The 20728-nt window shown below is 49.3% G+C and overlaps 1 protein-coding gene across 3 annotated transcripts in view; it reads right to left on the bottom strand.

Moving 5' to 3' along the window:
* Positions 1-20728, bottom strand: part of JADE2 (jade family PHD finger 2) — a 74223-nt gene that overhangs the window by 16036 nt on the left and 37459 nt on the right. For all 3 annotated transcript variants that reach the window (XM_030957550.1, XM_030957549.1, XM_030957551.1), the window contains 4 exons: positions 20397-20566; positions 10596-10807; positions 5525-5692; positions 4890-5006 (listed from right to left, as the gene is read on the bottom strand). In XM_030957550.1, the coding sequence (XP_030813410.1) occupies positions 4890-5006; positions 5525-5692; positions 10596-10807; positions 20397-20566 (667 nt within the window). The remainder of the gene's footprint in view (positions 1-4889; positions 5007-5524; positions 5693-10595; positions 10808-20396; positions 20567-20728) is intronic.

Genomic DNA, 20728 nt, shown 5'->3' with positions numbered 1-20728 from the left:
GGTCCATTTAAAAAAGAAAGAAAAATGCAACTGGAGCAAAACATCACAAAACGAATGCTTTAGAACTTGTACACTGGCTACAATGTTGTCAAACTTGCATCAGATCGATTTATTTAATTATCTTCCAAACTTACCTCAGGCTTAAATTACTTTGGATCCCACAGGCAACAAATCTCAGCCTGGTGTCCCACAGAGGAACTCCCACCAGCCAGTGCTGTGCCCATGTCCATGTCAGCACCTTTTCCCCCTCCACTCATTAACTGTTTTTAATGGCTCAGAGTGTCAGGTAATTATTTCAACCATAATCCATAAGAAATCAGTCTATTCCAGCTGCTAATGACCAGTTAAACTGCAATAATGAGACCTTTTAAGCGGGCTATTACTGTAGGCACTACTTTGGGTTAATAGAAGAATTGTTCTTGTGGGGGATGAAGATGCACTTGTGGCCTGAAGGACCAGGTGGAGGCATGTGAAATTTCCTGAATGTTGATGACAAACCATTTAGTTTTACTGGGGCTCTGCTGCACCTTAATTCTAAAAAATATATTCTGGCAGTAGTTGAGGAACAGAGGTTTTACAGCTTTTTATCATCACCCCATCCATCAGCCCTGACTCCTGCTCAGGCACCCGGGGGCGAACTTTTGATGTTGCTGCTTTTAGATATTTTCCTTTGACTTTTTTTATGAGTCTGCTGGTGCTCAAGAAGCTGCCAGGACCAAGAAAAGCTTAGGCAAGCATTGTCCAAATCCTTCACTTCCAGAGCTCTCCAGGCCCTGCTCCAAAGCCTCAGAGAGCAGTGGGAAGAGCTGGATGCAGCTCTGGCTGTACCAGCATGGCTCTGGGCAGCAATGCTGGGCACTAACTCCCACAGGCACCACAAGCAAACGGATTATGAACTCCAACACCACGTTCATCCTGTTTAAAAATGGCCATTTGGTCCTAATTGCAGTCTGAAATTGCTCAGAAAAATATCTGGTAACTTGCAAAACTCAACTCCTTCTGCTATGCTGCTGGCACTCGCTTGGAGCCTGGCATTGTGAGGGACCAGGAATGCTCCCTGTGCCAGCCCAGGGCACTCACCACCACAGTGGGCAGAAGGTGCCTGCCCTGCCACCCTGGCCTCCCCTGGGACAAGCCCTGTCACAGCCACACACACAGCTGAAGCACCAGCTCTGTTCCCAAGTATTTATTTTTGGCAACGAAGGAGGGACAGAGGGAGCCCAGCCTGACTTGCAGTTTCCAGATTTACTCAGGGCAGTCAGTATATCACATGCTGGCTTTTAAAGCACACACAGTGCTGTCCCTTCCCTTCTGTTTCTGCCATCAGTGCTAAAAACAGCATTAACAACACGCCCATGTCTTCTGCCAGGACAGTGTCCTGCTACCAGGAATGACCATCACTCCACCTTAGGAGTAAAGCAAATCCAGTGACACTCATCCTGGATCTCTCTACTCCAACAGATGGCAAGCAGCACTTGTCAGAAACTGTGCCCAAAATGCAAACAGAAAATAATTAGGCAGTTCAGCTGACAGGGCAACAAAGAAAGATACCTGGCTGGCTACAGCCACTGAGGGACCCTGGATAAACTAACAATAAAAACATATTGATCCATCCCAGAATGGCGCTGGAATGGAGCCACTTGTGGCAGGAGGGAGGGATCTGCCACACAAAATGAACCAGGCTCAAAGACTGGAAAAGTCTCTGCTTCGTTATCGATTGTGCTTCATTATCTTACAGCACCTTTCATTCAAGCACTTCAGCACATTTTGCTTATCCAGGCAAATCCATTCCCAAATAAAACTGTGAGTGAGAGAGAGAGGGTAAAAACTGCCCAGAGATTTAACGTGGGCTCCTAATTAGTCCTAAAATCATTCTTACTGGGAAGAAACAGAGATGATTTGAGTTGCCAAGGTCACTCAAACAGAAGTTCAGCAGCTTGCAGTGGTGCTCTGCTGCAGTTTGGGGCCGAGGGGAAGGAAGCAGCTCCTCCAACAGACCTGCAAGGGGAGCTCAGGAAGAAAAAATTAATTACCGGTGCTGAACGCTGGCCAAGCCATCAGACACAACACTTCTGCATCCTTAAAAATCTACCATGTGATTTTTCGTGACCACAGATGGTCTGGAGCCTGGTAGAGCTTCTCAGCTAAAAACAGCAATTTCAGCCTCACAGACTCCTCAGGGGATGAGGGGCAGAGGACGGATGGGGCTGGGGCAGCACACCCTGCTCTTATCCCTGGTGCCATGTGCTGCCTTTCCAGGACTACAGGCAGAAGACAGCTTTGGGAACCACCAGCTGTCCCAGTGGATGAGGACCAGGGGCACTGCTTGCCTAATGGGCGGGGGTGGCAGTGGGCAGAGAAGTGATGATGAATGGGGGAGTGATGAAGGACATTTCCAAGGGCTTTTTCTCCAAAAAGTGACAGCAAAAAGAAAGCTGGAAGATGATGACTTCTTTAGAGAAGCTTGCCAACAACCAAGAGAGCCCTGGCATTCTGTGCTGCCTTGGTGAGCTCTCCTCCAGTCGCTCTGACAAGCAAGGAGGAGTCCCAAAAAAGCATGGCCAGGACTCAGGCTGCACCAGAGCCTGGCTCCTGGCACTCTCTTTTCCATCTCAGAAATGCAAACAAGAAAATTCCTCCTGCATTCTGAGCTCTCTGGCATCTCCTGATGTCTGACCACAAGAACCACCATGAAGTAATGACTTCCCCTGAACAGGACTCAGGCAAAGGGTGTCTCCAGAGGTGCATCCCTGCACAGCATCCAGTGCTTGAGGCTCAGTCACAATCACACTAAGTTACACTGGGCTCACAGCTCTGCACCACAGAGCAGGGGCTCAGTCACACACAGCAGCAAGGGCAAAGGCATGGACACCAGCAGGGAGCCCTTTCTCAGGCTTCTCTGAGTTTCTTTCCCTTTTGATGGTCAAATTTGGATGGGGGAAAAACACCTCCCCACACAGAGGTCCCTACAAAGACTTCTCGCGTTTGTCTCTGTGAATGTGGCTGAGGTGGGTGTTTTCTCAAGCTGCAGTGCTGCCTCTGAGATGCCCTGCTTGGATGACAGTCTTCTACTCCTCCAGCCTGCCTCCAAGATTTCACCTTCACAAAACCCTCCTGGCCACTTGCAAAACCCTCTCCTGGAAGCAACTTCCTTCTTTCCACAGACCTGCCCACCTGCAGCACCTGACTGCTGCTGCCAGGAACAAACACCCAGTGCTTTTGCAGAAAACAAGATCCTCCTTTCAGAGCTGGGTCACAAACCCAAAATGCTGACAAGGGTAGATCCCACCTGTATAAACAGGCACTAGCAAAAATATGCTCCATAAAATATGCTCCACAAAATATGCTCCATAAACATAAGCTTTCAAAACAGAGCTCTGTACCATGGATGAGTACAGAGTGTATTTATTTACCTATGGGTGTTAATTTACCCCATAAATCCTTACATAAAGGCACTGCCTGCTTTTTTGTCACTTCTCCCCCTTTTCCTTGAAGCAAAACCATCCTGCACACGGCAGGGTGGCCTTGGCAAATGCCCCAGTGGCAATCTCATGAAAACTTACAAACCATGAGCTGCCAGCACATGAGGCAGCAAGGCTCCTGTTCTGTCTCAGGTGACCTTTAATGCAAATCCATTCAGTACTCAGGATCTCACAGCTCCCATGTCACGATGGCACTAAGAGGATGAATCCTGAGAGACACTGAATTCTTTTTGATGCTGCCAAGCCTGTTTGCTTCCTTCCCTGCCCCTCTGTTCTTTGAAAGCAGTTGCCATTCTGACACAGTATCTCCATCTGGCAGGGTGAATAAGCACCCAGAGCCATCAAAAAAAATGAGTCAATGCGACAGATTTAAAGAAGTATTGTGAGATTTCATTTCAAACTATGGGGATTACTTTTAAATAGCTGCCTTTAAGGTATTAAACCCAAGATGACAGCACAAACACAGCTCAGCACTGCAGAGCTCCCATCCCTGCTGTCCTCCTGCCACCAGCCAGCAGCTCCTGGTCCATGGTCACTGCTGCAAACACTGACTACCTGCAGCTCCTGCTGAGGTACTGCAGCTGATCACTGGGGGTCAGGCACATCCCTAAATTTCTCTAAATTTTTCAAAGCTTAATGGCTGTTCTCTGGGACCACCAAGACATCACACTGGCCAAGCAGGGGGAATCATGGGGTTCAGCAGGGCTCCCCAAATGCCCTCACACCAAGAATGCTGCACTATGGATGGGAGCTTCTGCTCTGCTCCCCAAGAATAGAGATCATGGTGTGGGAAGCTATGTCCCACTTTTGCAATAGAAAAGCCTGGAGAATGCTGCTTTCTGTCTGAAAACAGAATTTCTACCTCTCCTGTTGTGGGGAGGGAAGGCAATCGGGTATCTGCAGTGGTTTGTTTAGTTGTGGCACATCAGAAAATGTGGAAATGTAATACATGGTAAGTACTTTATTTTCCCAGCCAGCAGGTCAGTGAGGACTATCCAACCCTGGTGCACCCTGATATCCCCACAACTGAAAGGCTGACCCCCCTGAGGTTTGTGAAATACTTGTGTTATGTATCCCATGAGCATCTCACTTTCCTGGCAGCCTCACAAAGCCCTTCTCCTGGAGGTTTCTGATCTAAATCAAGGTCATTTGCAGTCCCAGTAATTAGTGTCACTACAGCAACACCACTGTGTTATGCAAATAAAGTTAATCTAGATTTCTAGCACTCAGTGCATTAAATGATTGCAAACAACATCTGATGATGCCTGACAGGCTCTTGTCATTAGGTTTACTCAGAACAGAAATAAGAGTCATTCAGACCTTGTCCTTCAGCATCTCCAGACTCTCCAGTGGCTAATACAGGTACAAGCCCAGAGTTCTGAGTTCCTCCAGTGCCAAGTTACATACCTGAATGCATGTCCCGGTGCACTCCTTGCAGAGGCTGCAGGACAAAGCCCACCTGCTTGCTGGGATATGTGAGATCTTCGTAATGGGTTCCATTTTTTCAGGACATCCAATGCTAACCTGGCCACAAGACAGAACACAAGTTGTAAATATTGGCTATGGTCCCAAAATCTCCTACAAGGGGATGTCTGTGGCAGTCTGATTGAGGGGTGGATTATATTTCTTATTTTTCAGGGTCAGCTGTAATTTGGGAAAAAAGCCCAAACCCCCAAAACCAGAAACAAATCTGTATGACAAAGAAGGAAAAATTTATGTTGGCTTTTCCTCCGCATGAATTCTGAGGTGTATCTCAGATGGGCATATGAAATTAGCTTTACTCTGCTCAAAGGTATGCCCCTCCCTCTGTGGCCTTGCAGCCCAATTCTCTGTCCTCCTTTAATTAGCAGCTCCTTGGCTGCTAATTAAACACACGATAACTGCCTGGCATTGTGGCTCCGGCACAGCCAAACTGCATTTGTTATTTACACATTTGTTATTTACACATTTGTTATTTACACCGTTAAGGAACACCCTGGGCCAAGACCTGAGACATCCCTGTGCCCACCCAGGTGTCAGGAGGAGGCTGGCAAACCCCTTACTTCAGGTATCCATAAGGCACAGCTAACGTGGACCCATTTAGTCCCGCTGCGGGTGGGCTTCAGCGCTCCCCCCCTCTTGGGGCACAGCAGACACTTGGGCTGAACACCGAGGGCACAGGTCCTGCACAGCCAGCTCCCAATGGGCACCTTCAGGATGCCATAGCATGCCTGTGGAGACAGGAGGGACAGGATTAATCCAGCAGCCCGGGATGAACATCCTCCCAGACCTCCTCCCTCCCACCTTTCTCCTGCTGCTGCATCCCAATAAACAGCAGACAGGGAGCTGAAGCTCCTCCTTACCACCTTCCCTGTTTTCACATGGATGCTCCTGGTGGATCAGTGTGTCCTGGGTGTTAATTAAAAGCTAAGTATAAAAATGTGCTGTGCACCATGCCAAGCAGAACCTGGCTCCAGGCTGGGGGTGCGCAAAGCCCCCACCACAGACATCTACCCGCTCATGTCCTGCCCATTCCTGACCCACAATGACTGGGAAAAGTCAGAAATGCTGTGCAGAGAAATCTTCTGAGGTCACTGAGGGCTGAAAAGCCACAAGCCCATGATTGAGAAAGTTGACCACACTGGTTAGAGACCCAGCACAGCCCAAAGGGGAAGCAAAAATAAAAACGGAAAGGCAAAAAGAGGAAGCCAATAGTAATGAATGTAAATGAGATAGGAGGAACCAAAAAGGATAATAAATCTTAAGGATGACACATCTAAAGGGGGCACAGACAAGTCTCCAGCCAAGAGAGTGAGAACTCAAGGACTTGGGCTCCCTGGAGCTCCCTGACCTGCTGTGGTAATGCAGGACACCGAGAAGCCAAAGCGTTTCATAAATATTTCTCTTCCGTACTTGGGGAAGAGCCAAATGATAAGCTATATCACATAATGATAAATACTTCCCACTTTCACCATGATTTATGACTGTATTAAACAGTTACTGCTAAAACTAGACAGTTTTTAACTGGCAGGTCCTGATAACTCACACTAAATGGTTTTCAGAGGGCGACACACTGCCTGGGGCGCTAACACAGGGCTGTGTCCCTATTTAAAGCCAGGAGATGTAATTAATTCTACATCTGGCTGCCCTGACATCCCTGCAGAAGGCAAGCAGCCAGTGCTGACAAGGACCCCCAGCACTGGTAGCTGTAAATTGAGCCCAGGCATTCATCAGCTCTACTTCTTGAAGTTTCCCCCCAAAAAGAGCAGGTTTTTCTCCTGCTGCTGCAGGTCATTGTCACTGCAAGTAACAGTGCTGTGGGTGGAGACAGGAACAGAGGGGGCACATGGAGATGTGTCAGCTTGGCAAAAGTACATCATCAGTCTCTACTGGCCCAGAAGACTACAACATGACTTAAGGTTGCCCCAGATCACAAACTGATAGTGGTTTCCAAGTGGAAAAAGCCATTTTGTGAACAGATTATTGGGATAACAAGGAATTAAGAGAGGAAATATTATTGCTGCGAGTCTACATGGTTCAAAGAGACTTAACTCTGTGTTTCACAGTGCCTCCAAATCTGATAGATAAATCATTTCTGGAACACAGTTTTATAAAATGTGATTTATTACCAGGCAGGAATCAGCCCGGTATGTACTAGCAGCAGAATGAACTGGCAGACTCATCTCAAAATCCAGGGGAAAGCAGGAATTATGACCATCTCCAGCAGACTCATGGATCTTGTCTATTTATTTCTAGTGATTTTAGAGTAGCTGAAGGTGCAATCCTGCTCCTGAGAAGCAAATACAGGTCTTCTGTCCCAGACAAGGAGCAGCTCTAGAAACAAAGTCCATTATCAGCTAAACACACTCTTCCAAGTCCAACACCAGGCAGAAGGTGCTCCAGAAATATGAAGCCAGAGGAATGCTGAATAGGAGCAGCACAGCTATTTTTATTGCTGCATCTATTTGGGATGCAACATCACTGAGAACGAGATGTCAAAAAATACCAGAGAGGATGCCAAGCCATAGACAAGCTTGGTGTGGTCCACGGAACAGAGGGTGGGTTCAGCCACGTGCCCCACCAGGGAAAGGGAATTCAGTGATGACAGGCCCATGGCATGGTGGCTGGAAACTGGAGGTGGCTCATTCCCATGCTAAACAGAAGTGTGATGTTGTCACTGTGAGAGCAATGAACTGTGATTTAGCAGTGGGGGGCATGGCTCCACCTCGCTGACAATTTTAAAAGGACAACTGCATGTGCTTTCTAAAAGCTGCACTTCATAGGAATTAATTAATAGCAAGCCTCATGGCCTGTGTAATGCAGATGAAGGGAGTACAAAGATATCACCTGGCACCAGAACCCAGCACTGTGTGTCCTGAGCCCCTTCCCAGTGGGATGCAGGAGGACAAGGCAGGGCTCTGGTGAAGCCCATGGCACCAGCACCCACCACGCTGCAGGAAAGCATCATTCCCAGCAGCTTTTGGACGTGCTGCTGGCAAAGGCACGGTGCAGGTTAGGTAACCATGATGCCATCTAACACCCTGCACTGTGGCTCTGCACTTCATGGCTTAGGGTGTAAATGGGGGCAGAGATTAAATCACAGGCAGCTTATGGGCTGGTATAGGGCTTAGGGCTGGACTTTGCTCCCTGGAAACAACTGAAAATCCCTCTTTTCTTTCAACAGCCTTGAAATCCAGGCTGCTGTGTCCCCTTCTGCAGCACTGGGGCTGCTGCTTTAAGTGGAGCCCACACGGCGCCACAGCTTCTCCTGAGTCCCTGCTGTGGCTCATGCAGCTCACAGCCTGACACTGCCACTTGGGCTTGTTAAAAAAGAACCCAACACAAAAAAATACCTCGAACCCAACCCTGAATCATTCTGGTATTTTGTGGAATCTGATTCACTGATGGAAACCATTCAAAACACCCACCACCCGCAACTATAGATATCTCCAGTGCTCTCCCTCCTCCAGGAAGCACTGATGGAAAAGCTGCCCAAAAGATGAGCAAATGGCTCTCTTTAGAACTGAAAAAACTCAAAACCGTTCACACAGAGGGTGAAGCCCAGGTGCTGCTGCTGCCATCCCAGCACCACACAGCTTCCCCTTGAAGCCCAACCAGTAAAACCTCCCTGGGTCCACAAGGGACCCAGGGGAGCCTCACGTGGCTGCCTTCCCCTTGTCAAGGTTTCTCCAAAAGCAGAAGGCCCACAGACTCCCTCCAGCAAGAGCCTGAAGCATTAGCACTCAATTCTAAAAATAAAATTATTTTCCTCCAGGCAGCAAAATAAAATGAAATCCCACGCTCACACAGTGGGGAAGCTGGGACAGAAGCCCTGTGATGTGAGACTGCACTGATGGAGCTGGAAGGTCCAACCACTCCCCAGACAAAGCAGAGGAGGAGGAGGAGGAAGCTAGGGGGTCTGTGCAAGCCCACCCCTCTGGTGAGCACAGGACTGCAGACCCACATCCCACCCAGCCCCCTGCCAAGTCTTGCACACAGTGCTGGTCACCTGAATGTGCTAAAGATCCCACTGGGGTTCCATAAAGGGGGTAGAGAAGAATAAGCACATTAAAGGACAAGGAGACATAAAATAAAATATCCCACAGGCCAGAGAATAAGGAGGAAGGGGCACTTCAACCTCTGGTTGTGTGTTTCTGTGGGCACTTACAAATGGCTGGGGCTAAGAAAGTTGCCCCAAATCTCAGGTTGCCCCAAAATCCATGGGACTTGGAGCAACCTGAGATAATGAAGATGTCCCTGGTTTTCCTCATTCTTGATGAAGGCTGGAGTTTCCCATGAGTTCCTCAGCCACCATTTGTGGTGGAAACTGATCCTTCTCTTTTGGTTGCAAGGTGCTTTTGCCCTTCTCATTCCCTGAGAGTTCATTACTCCTTGACTGAAGCAGTGACAGCCACTGCAGCCCTCACTCCTTCAGGTGACTGTGCCAGTAATAATTTCAATCTCTTTCATTTTCAGAGGTTTCAGCAAATTCAGATGGCAATGCTGGGAAATAGGAAGATAGAGGAGATAAGGTAAAACTTCCTGTAAGTTTCTACTTTCTTACTCCCAGCTGGGGGTAAGAAAGTAAGAAAAGCAAGTTTGCTGTCTGCCAGCCATCCAAGACCTCACTGCTGTCCCCACTCCTCTGGAGCTGCACTTGGGATCCACGAGGAAAGCTTACCAGGTATCCAGAGCAGCCCAGGGGAAGGGATGGGAGGAACCCAAAGGAGGAGGAACCCAGAGGAGGAGGGTCTCAGGGCTTCTGCTGCTCAGAGTGACCCCGAGATGTGTTAGAAAGTCTCTTTTCCCAGCCTGGTGGTCGAAGAAGGAGTCAGAACTCTTCAGTTCTAGTTCTGAAGCTTGTTTATTATTTCTATCTATAACATTCTTTCTCTGACCTGCCCAGGTCTGTCTGGCAGGTTGGGTTGAGGCACACTGGCTGCCCTCGGTGTGGTGTTATCTTTTTATACTAAAAACTACGTGTACTTTATTTACCATAACTTCCCAATACCTATCACCTATGTTAGACAGTGAGCTTCTACTCTAAACCAATCCAAAAGTGCCACCATCCCAGCAGAAGATGGAGGGCAAGAAGAAGGGGAAAGGCTGAACACACCCAGATTCCTCTATCTTGCCTCCTGAACCCCCATTCTAAAAAATCCCAAAAAGCTATTTTTCACCCCGTGACAAACTATTATTCTACTTAACCCTCTTGACTTGTAATTCTTCATATAAAGGTTGGTAGTTGTTTTTCCCAAGGGCTAAATCAAAGGCACAGGGGTCTTGGGTTCTGTGCCAAGGTCTCTAAGCCCCCTGGGCAGGGGCTTGAGCCCTCCAGGTCAGCCAGACGAATTTCCTGGGTTCTGACAGGAGGGTACCAGAGTGTGATGAGCAGAGCCACTGTGCTGCCACCCTGCTCCACCCCAGGGCACACCTGGTGCATGCAGAACACCATCTGACTGCCATGCTCCCCCCAGGGCTCACCTGGTGCACACAGAACACCATCTCAGTGCCATGCTCCCCCCAGGGCTCACCTGGTGCACACAGAACACCATCTCAGTGCCATGCTCCCCCCAGGACTCACCTGGTGCACACAGAACACCATCTCAGTGCCATGCTCCCCCCAGGACTCACCTGGTGCACGCAGACATTGCACTTGTCACAGAACACCATCTCGTTGCCGTCCTCCCCCTCGGACGAGCGGCACACGTCGCACACCACGTCCTCGTCGTACTCGATGCCCAAGCCCTCCTCGGTCTCGATGGCCATGTTCATGTTCTCGTAGCACATGGTCTCCAGCTCCTCCAGCACTCGCTCCAGGGTGGGCTCGTCCAGCTCAGGCTTTTCTGCGAGGCAGAAGGCAGAGAGTGAAGGCAGAGTGTGAAGGCAGAGGCACCGAAGCAGCTCTGGCACGGGTGCCCTCCCGCCTTCGGGCAGCATTTTGCCAGGGGCTGAGCATTTCAGATGGAAAGTCAAGAGCAAATCCACAGCCAGGGTGAAACGGCTGCTCCTACCTCGGGATGCAGTTTGTGTTTCATAGACAGTAACAAAATATTGCTGCTGGCTGAGAGGAGGGAAACCCATTCAGCTGAAGCAATGCGGATAATTGGGGCTGACAGTTTAAATGTTCAAGGAGACAAGTTTTGCAAAGATGCTTTCTGCAGAGAGGGCTCAGACAAGCTTTGGCAACACAAAGTCAGTGCTTTAATTGTTAAGACTGAAAATTGACCATTTTAAGGCCAATTAAACGGAAACGTAAAACTGAAGCCAAAGGCAGAAACTGAGCATAAATTAGGGAGGTTTTTGTGTTTGGGTTTAGGCTGAAATCAGGAGGTCAGACCCAGATCGGTCTTTTATTCCCCCCACACCAGGATCTTTAATGGAGAGAAGTGGCAGAGATGCTTTACCAGAGCTTTCTCCACAGAGGCAACCAGGGATATAAGGTCATTAACCAGCAGAGGTTTTTTGGAGCAGCAGCCTCTAGCAGAGAGATACCCAGCTGCCTTTAGACAGGACATGCTGCTGCCCTGTCTAAACCCCCCAAAATGGTGCCACACAGAAGGCTTGTCCCAGAAGTGCTGCCTCCCACCTGCACACAAAGATCCTGGGGCCACAAATGCAACATGAGGTCACTCCAGGCAAGGAAGAAAATCTGTCAGGAGCAGGAGTGAGGCTCTCCATGAAGGGTTAGAGGCAGAGTTAAGCCCCCATCACACCCTGTGTCCCAATAAGCTTTATGTCATCAGAGGAGAAGGGACGGGGACAACAGAAGTACCAGCAGGATGCAATACAAAACAATTAGACTTTGTAGTTCATTACTGTGAAATATCCACAACTGGCCAGACAGTGGAGGAGCCTGACCCAAACTGCTCCAAAGCAATGGAAGAAAATATCTCATTTATAAGCAGAGATGGAGAAAAAGGGCTTGGGGAAGAACCCATAAGGACCAGTTACTAATTAAGTGTTCAGTGAAAAATGTGGCATCCTGGTCATCTCTCAAGCCACAGTGTTATGTCCCTGGTCTGGGCTGAACTCTGGGCTGCTCCAAGGCCCCAAGGAATGGGGTTGCAGGGGAACCAGCAACTCTGGCTGGATGGGGCTGGCAGAGGCTGCATCTTTCCCCCCAAAGCCACTGATCAACTGAAAAAACTCTGTCAAGGGGGAAAGCATCACGTAGGCGAGCTCGGCAAGCAAACACACCATTGTCTGCCTTTTTAAGCTCTTCCCCAATGTTTCACTGGCACGGTTTCCCTGGCTTGACAAGTCCCTGCAAACATCCAGCCTGGCATTTTACACGTCTATGTGGAGTCTGAGATACCATCTAAGACAGACAACACTGTTCCCTATCACAGCCCTTGCAGGAGCTGGGGCTGCTGTGCTGCAGCGTGCCAAGGAACCTGCTGATACCTGCTGGATTCCGCAGCAGCCCCACGATGGGTGTGGGATCTGAGCCCCAGGCTGGCACAGGCTGCCTGGGACTCTGCAGCTCAGCAATGTGAAGCATCCTGCACTAGCACAGCGAGTTCTGAGCACCAGGGCTGGGATGGAGCCACCATCTTGCTCTTGGCACCATTCCGGTTGGATGTCATGGAAACGTGGAAGGGCTGAGCTTGGAAGGGACCTTAAAGATCTTCCTGTTCCAGCCTCCCCTCCATGGGCAGGGACAAATTCCACTAGACCAGGTTGCTCCAAGCCCTGTCCAAGTGTTCCCCTGAACACTTCCAGCAACAGCTTCTCTGGGTAACCTGTGCCAGGGCCTCCCAACACTCACAGGGAAAAATTATTTCCAATATCTAATCTAAATTGATCCTCTTTTAACTCAAAGCCATTCCCCCTTGTGCTATCATTGCCTGCACGTTACAGAGAAAGTCAGAGCGTTATTTTTGCCCTAATGGAGTCCCTTTACAAACACACCACCCGAGGTGCACTTGCTCAACGTGACTTTATGTGAGTATTAAACCAGTCCAGCAAGAATATCCTCCTCTTGGTCAGGGTTTCAACTCCCCATCTGTGACTATGAGCCTGGGCAGCAGAGTGCCAGTCTGGAGTTACTCCATTCCTCCCAACATTTCAGGTTCTGCTCTTCTGCAAAGCAAAATGATCATCAAGGTGCTCCCAGTGCTTTTCCTCACACACTTTCCAGAGCTGCCCTGTGCTCATGGGAGAGGGCAGGCAGAGAGCTGACAGCTGCAGGCAGCACGAGGAAGGAAAGGGAGAGGGTTTTCCACAGGAATCACGAACTCAGCCTTGCCCAGGGTCAGGATCACGCTGGCATTGCCACTGTTCCACTTCACCTCGAGTGGAAAGAAGCAGCACCCATCCCACCTCCTGAATTTTCCACCATCACCTGTCTAACCCTGGGGTGAAAGTTCACACTGATCCCAAAACTCCTGTGCCAGAGGAAGGCCAGAGATGGAGAGCAGTGCCTTGGTGGGGTTCCCTCGTCAGCCTCTGTGGCACGCAGCTATTACAGCCCTAGATGGGAGTATGGATCTCACACACACACACACACTCACAGACACACAGGCACTCTCCCACTCCATTTAGGTGTAATTACATCAGGAATGTGTTTGCCAAGCCTCATCCCAAACACCTCGGAGCTCATTGAATTGACAATTGCACTTGATGGGGATGAAGCGATTAATCGTTTGTGAAACACTAAACAATGGGGCCTGGGGGTGAAGTGCTTTTTCCATTTGTGCTCCATTTATCTCCTTCTGTATCACATAAAGTTTGTGCTACTAAACTCCATTCATAAAATTGTCATCTTTCTGGCTGCAAAAGCTCTCTCTTTATTGATCGTGGCCAGTTAAACAGCAAACAAAAATATCCTCCACCTAAACACTGCCTGTGCACGTGCACAAGTGACACTATTATTGTCCCCAGAGAAGGAAAGCAGAGACACAGACAACTGATCTTGGCTACAATTAACAAATCCAGTGACGTCCACATTTGGGACCATTCCCAGGTCAGCAGACTCTACCTGCTGACCAAGAGAACAGTGTTTTCACCTGGTTAAGGTGTGCCAAGGTCTTAGGCAAGAAAACAAAGCTTTTCTGAGCCCCCACAGAAGACAGCAGTGATAGCCATAAACTTCAGAGTTTGTCTGGAGGGACACAGGCAGAGGTGAGGCTTCAATCCCGTGCCAATCTAATCCCTGGGTATTTAGTTCACAACACTGACACAGGAGGAGAATGTCCCATCACCCCCTCCAGGAGGCCACCCACACCCTTTCCCCATTAACACTGAGCTCATTAACCATGATGGGCTTTGATGTGGCCACCCAGCCTCCCTGGAACACCCCAGTATTGCCCCACAGTGGGAAGGGCTGTAATCCAGGGAATGCTGCCTCCCACGGCATCTCAGAGGAGAAACTCTGTCCCCTGTTTGCCCAGGGCAGGATGCTGCAGGGCAGCACCTTCCCAGCTAAAGCAAGCCCCAGAAAATGTGACTTGCTTCAGAAATGGAGGAGAAGAGGTGGCAGATAATGATGCACTACAGGAGGTCTCCAGATCTGATTCATGAAAAGGAAACATGAAAGAACTTTGCTCCAAGCAAAAAAGTCATCCCTGTGCGTCTGTGTCAAGGTCTGCTGTGATCCCTGCAGCTCCTCAGCATCCCCACTACCCCAGGGGCTCCCAACTCCACACAGCTCAGCCCGTACAACTGCCCACACAGCACCTGAAACACGGAATTTTAACCCTCTGTCCCAAAGGAACTGGGGTTACTGTGGCCCTGCAGCCACAGTGCCACGCTGGGGAGAAGCACCAGGCACATTCCTTCACACAACGCCGCCCTCCTCACAATCATTCCTGTAATATCGTAATTTATGTGGCATGAAGGAGCAATATTCTTCTGCTAAATGAATTCTCAGCTACTCCTTGTCGTGGTGTGAGCCAACTCACTGCGAGGGGAGGAAAAAATAGCTGGAGAGCCACCTTTCACAAAATAGAGGCCTATTTCTGACTGAACTGTGCTCCACTAATATCAATTTACTGAAACAATAAATCCTTTCCCCCTGTGGAGAGTACCTGGAGATAGAAACAGCTCATGAACAAACAGCTATCAGGGCTGCAGGCTGTGCCATTCGCTGATTCACAGACTATAAACCTGGGAGTCTACTTTTCAGGAAATATATGTATAAAAAAACAATCAGAATTACTGCTTTTAAAAATTAAAATTTAAAAGGGAAAAACAATTGTGAGACGATGTAGGCTTGTCTCTGACTATCTTTGCAAACCTGAGGTGAAAGAATGACAGGTCCCTGATGGGATGGGGGGTTCACACAGGGTACAGGGACCACACACTCCAGGAATCTCCTTCCAGCTCACTGGCCCTCCAGCTCGCTCCGGGCAAGCCACTTCAAACCTGTCGGCTTTGTCACCTGTGGGGACAGCAGCCACCTGTCTGCTCTTGTGGGGACACCAGCCACCCTGCCCCGGGCTGAGTGCCCCCCTGGGCATCCTTCAGGGACATCAGGGGATGACAGCCAACCACCTGAACACCACACCAGAGCCTCCCAGAGCCACCTCCAGCCCACCACCTGCAGACACACAGCCCTTGGACCATGCAGCAATTGTACATTAATCTTTTATCAGTGTTATTTATAAACGTGTAAAGTGTGACCAACACACAAACAGTGAACTGAGCATCCACAGTGAAACCTCCAGACATTTTGTTACAAACACAGCCTGCTAATGCACTTAAAAGATTTACAGGAACCAATTATCACCCTTTCTGCCACCCACCGACATCAATTATTGCTCAAATTTAAGATGATGACAAAATGTTTCAGAAGGCACTTTAGAAGCTGCTGCGTCTCTGCAGCGATGCTCGGCTCTGACAGGGCTGTCCTGGAGCACTCCTGATGAAAGCCTCCTCACCCCATCAGCAGCAAAACCCGAGTGCTGCTGGAAACCACTGCAATTACTGCCAGGAATTCATGGAAACAGCACAACAGCGACTTGATGTAAAAACTGATTGTGCTGAAAATGTGGAGGGAAAATGTCTTAAGGGTCTCCCACTGATCTCCAACCCTGCTAATCCATACATTAATACATCACATACAAACAATTAATACATTCATTTACACGTGGTATTGATTATCTGTATCTCTGAGGAGATAAATAAGCTCAGATCCGGAGGCTTGTGATGTTTTACAGAGGGGAATGGCTTCAAACTGACAGAAGGCAGGGTGAGATTGGATCTTAGGAAGAAATTCTTTCCTGTGAGGGTGGGGAGGCCCTGGCACAGGGTGCCCAGAGAAGCTGTGGCTGCTCCATCCCTGGAAGTGTCCAAGGCCAGGCTGGATGGGGCTTGGAGCAACCTGGGATAGTAGAAGCTGTCCCTGCCCATGGCAGGGGGTGGGAATGGGATGAGCTTTAAGGTCCCTTCCAAACCAAACCATTCCACAATTCTATCCTGGGGGGTCCTGCACAGCAGGATATGGACAGACTGGTGGCTCTGCCTGGGGAGTGCCAACTTGCTGCCTCAGGGTGAAAAAGGGGCTCCCAGAATCCCAAAAGGATGCAGTGGGATGGGAGCAGCCTCAGAGTGTGACACCCAAGACTGCCAGGGCGGGAAGCAGCCACTCTGTGAGGAGCAGGACTGACAGCAGCCTCTGCTCCACTGAGCACATCTAGCCCGGGGTACTCCACTGACTGCAGCTTCCTTCACATCTACCTGACCAATCTCACCTCCACCAGGGAGGGATCAGCTCATTAGCACACAGACATATCTCAAGTATGCAGCGCTGAATTCCCCCCGGAGCTTCAAAAGCAATCCATGTGACCTTTGCATGTTCCTGCCATAAAATACCAGGAACACCTCCAGCTCCAAAGATAGAAGCTGTGGTGGGCATATGTGAGCAGAATACACCATATGGATTAAGTCAAGGGAATACTTAGAAACTTCGACTCTGCCTTCAGCAAAACTGATTCTGACAACAATTTTAGCAATTTCTTGAGGATTTTCCGTGTGTTTATGAAGTGTCCATCACTGCAAAAGGATCTTTCAGCCTTGCTCTTTGAAGTCTCTCTAGCTCCGCTCTTACAATAGCTTTGGATTTAGTGGAGATCACAAAACACAGCATAAAATGTTAATGTAAAAATGAAGACTTATGGCATGGCTGCTGTCTGAAAGGACAGCCCTGTGCTGCCTGGAGCGGCATGGACATTAATCTGGCTCCAGGCTCCATTCAGTCTTCTTCAGATCCACTTTTTTTACAATCTCATATTGCAGCAGCAACAAATAAAACACTTAGGCATGCCTAAATACTGACTTCATCTCTAGGACACAAAGGTTCTTTAAACAGCACATTTCCATCGAGTACAGCAACAGCTACTGAGGCATCTTACTAGGGGGTTTAAAACTATTTAAAGCTGTTTTATGTTTAAAACTTTTGCTTTTCATGTGAAACCTCTGCTTTCTGGAGCAATTCCACTTAATTGGGAGAGGAGTCAGCAGGCAGAATGCAGAGAGCTGGAGCTATCTAGAGGTTTATCTGATCTTGGTGATAAAATTCCATCCCTTGGGTGACCTAAAAAGGACTGGAAAAGGCATGTGCAGTGTGCTAGCAGACCCACGAAAGGCGAGCTGGATGATCTCATAGGTGTTTTCCAGATCTCCTCCCCACACATCCTCAGGAGCCAGTCAGAGATCTGGATCCTTCTCTGTCATTAAATATTTTGGGAATGACATATTGTGCCCCTGGACAGCCCAGTGACAACAGTTCAGCCAAACACCCATGAAGATTTTAAACTTCTGCCTACCTCCTGAATTAATGCTGGGAGATAACTCCTGACTCGTCTGAATGGGAGGACAGGCTGCCATTCTCTAGTTAAGTCATGTTAATGATCTTGGAGATTAGCAAAGCAGGTTTGGAAATCTCAGAGAGTCATTAACGGTGTCATTAATGTCAAGGGCTTCCGGGAGGAAGAGCTATTTATGGACTGCCTTGGGCCAACTCTCTGCCTTGGGGGCTGAAGGGCACCCAAATCCCACCTGGCTTTTCCCATCTGGGAAGCAGAGGGAGCAAAGCCCCTGCTCTGGCCCAGCCCAGGAGCTGAGCAGCAACAGATTTGCCACAACAGCTTTCCTCTATGAGCACCCAAACCCCGTCACTGCCACGGGCAGGAAGATGCATCCCCTCAAAGAAGCCCAATGACCTCCAGGCTCCACAGTGGGCATGGCTGCCAAGGGTGATGAACCATGGTCCTGCAGCCAGGAGCACCAGCTCCCATCCTGCTTCCCACCTGCCAAACCCCCAGCTCCCCACAGCATCAGGGATGGGGCATTATCAAAGCCACATCTTTTCCTTTCCAAGTCATTGGAAAAAATGTACCAGCCCTTGCACTGCTAGAGAAGTTGGGAGGACTGGGGAGGGGGAAAGATACCAGCACCTATTGGGCTGAAGCTGTATCCACAGTGGATTTCACAGGCCAAACACTTGTGGTTTTCAAAGCTACTCTCTCCCCAGCATATTAAAGGCTCAGCCAGGAATGACAGAGCTCCCTCAGTGAACAGGAATGGGCTGGAGAAGCAGGAATGGACAGGAATGGGCAGTGATGTTCTCAGCACTACCACTGCTGGGACCACCTCAGTCCTATCACCATCTAGAGCTGGTGATGGCAGGAATGCTCAAGGGCTTCCTCAGATTCTGTGGTTTCATCCACCCTGGACAAACATCTCCTAAGGACACTCCTTGGAAAAGGTGACTGGCTGATAAATGATGAGATGGAGGGGAAAAAATGCAGCTTGCTCAGAATGGCTGGGGGTCAGCAGCAAAGCACGGCCTGTGTCCTGACCCGGGATGGGTTCCCTGGGATGCTGAGGTGCCAGCCACACAAGGAGCAGGGCTATGGCTGGGACAAAGCTCAGCCTAAACCTCCCCTCCTAAACTCAACTCACTGCCAAGGCAGAGCTGCTGGAGAAGCTGCCCCTCTAGCCCAGCACTCGTGGGGTTGGCACATGCCAGCTCAAAGGTGACATGGGGACAGCCAGCAGCCAGCTCCTGTCTGGGGCAGGGACCTTCCAATTATCTCAACCTTCCACCACCCCAGGAGCTCCACAGCTGCAAACTGCATTTGAAACATAATACTCTGAAGAAATAATAAAGCAAGGCAAATTTAATCCAACTGAGCTGGAGAAGCCAAATCTCTGCCCACTTCATTTCTAGAGACTTATGAAATACACACAAGAGGAAGTGGAAATAGAGACAATGCTTCTCTGGAGCCCAGAGACATTCTGATGGCCATGCAGCTGTGGAGATGGTGAGGGAAATGCAGCAGGGGACACAGTGAAGGCACAGTGAGGTCAGAAGGATGCCCAGTGTGGCTGAAGGTGGTTTCTTGATGCAGCAACAGCAGCTGTGCATGGTTAGGAAGGGTGGATCCTCTGCAAGTCCTGAGCAGGACTGAGGCACTTGGCTTTATCCAGCAGCACCCTCTGCTCTGCACAAGTACTTCACTGTAGCTGCCAGTGCCTCAAAACCTGCGTGTGCTAATGACAGAGCTGAGGCTGCTAGCACAGGACCAGCTAAGGAGGGCAGAACTGACTTGTGATTGCTCTGTGATGCTACAGGCTCCACAATGTTGAGATTATGGGAAATCCAATATACAGGATACCTATACCAGATAATCAGACAAACTGGGAAAGCAGCTTCTGAAACTTTCTCAAGGTCATGGTAACAAAATTTCATTGTAAATTATGAGTACACCAGAAGGACAGATCTTCCAAAACCAACATCAGTCAGTGTCATGGCCAACTTCTGAGCTTGTTTGTGCTCCATGCAAGCTCACTGAACTGCATCTTCCAACCTCATCCTGAATCCTGCTGCAGCCCTCAACCAGCTGCCTGGGAGAGCCAGCACAACCCTCCTGCTCCACAGGGCACTATCCCATCTGCTCAAGCACCTGGTAAAATCCTTTTCCCCACTCTTGAAAAGCCTTTGCCACCAGGACTAACCCTTCATGCAGGCACACTTGAGCCTCCACTGACCTCACAAGGTGAATGCTTTACTGAGGTTATTACTCTTACCTGCAGGGCAGCAGCCACAGCACAGCAACCCTTCCCCAACAAGGACTGGAAAACCCCTCCACAGTCTGGCAGGGCTACGCACACCCAGGGGTCTGTGCCAACAAATCTGCCCAGCAGACCATGCTAAGCACCAGTGCCAACGGTCAAATTCCAAACTCAGGTAGTTGAACTTGACTAAAATCCACTAAAGGATTTGAAGAATGTGCAGTGATATAACAGCAGTGATGCAGGCAATGTTAGGCTGTGATATCTAGAGATGCCTGGAACAAAAAACAATCAGAACCAGGGTTTCTGACAGTTCTTCTTCAAGGCCTTTAGTTCCACATGCTTACTCAAAAAGCCTGAATGCCCACTGTGGGACACCCAGGCCAGAAAGAAAACAAAGCCAGCAATACTCACCCATCTCCTTGAGCTCCATGTTAACAAGTTCCAACCAGCAGGCATCGAGCTCGTCCAGGTCATAGCGGCTCATGCCCTGCAGGTAAGTCCTTGTAGCTTCTGAGATCTCAGAGCCAGGCAGGCTGCTGGGTGAAACCTGTGAGAGTGAGCTCTCCAGGTGGGGGATGATCCTGGAAGAAAAGAAGGGGAGGTTCAGAAAGAGATACAACTCAGAAAAATATCCTGTTTCTTGCCATGAAGGTGAGACCACACTGGGCACCTGACTCTGTGAAGGAAAACAAAGCCACCGCACCTGAAGTCAGTCCACGCACTGACAGACAGCCTCAGCAGAG

The sequence above is a fragment of the Camarhynchus parvulus genome, chromosome 13 (genome assembly GCF_901933205.1).
Source record: "Camarhynchus parvulus chromosome 13, STF_HiC, whole genome shotgun sequence".
Lineage (NCBI taxonomy): Eukaryota > Metazoa > Chordata > Aves > Passeriformes > Thraupidae > Camarhynchus > Camarhynchus parvulus.
Note: the sequence above shows the minus strand (reverse complement) of the source record. Positions and strands in the feature narration are given on the sequence as shown.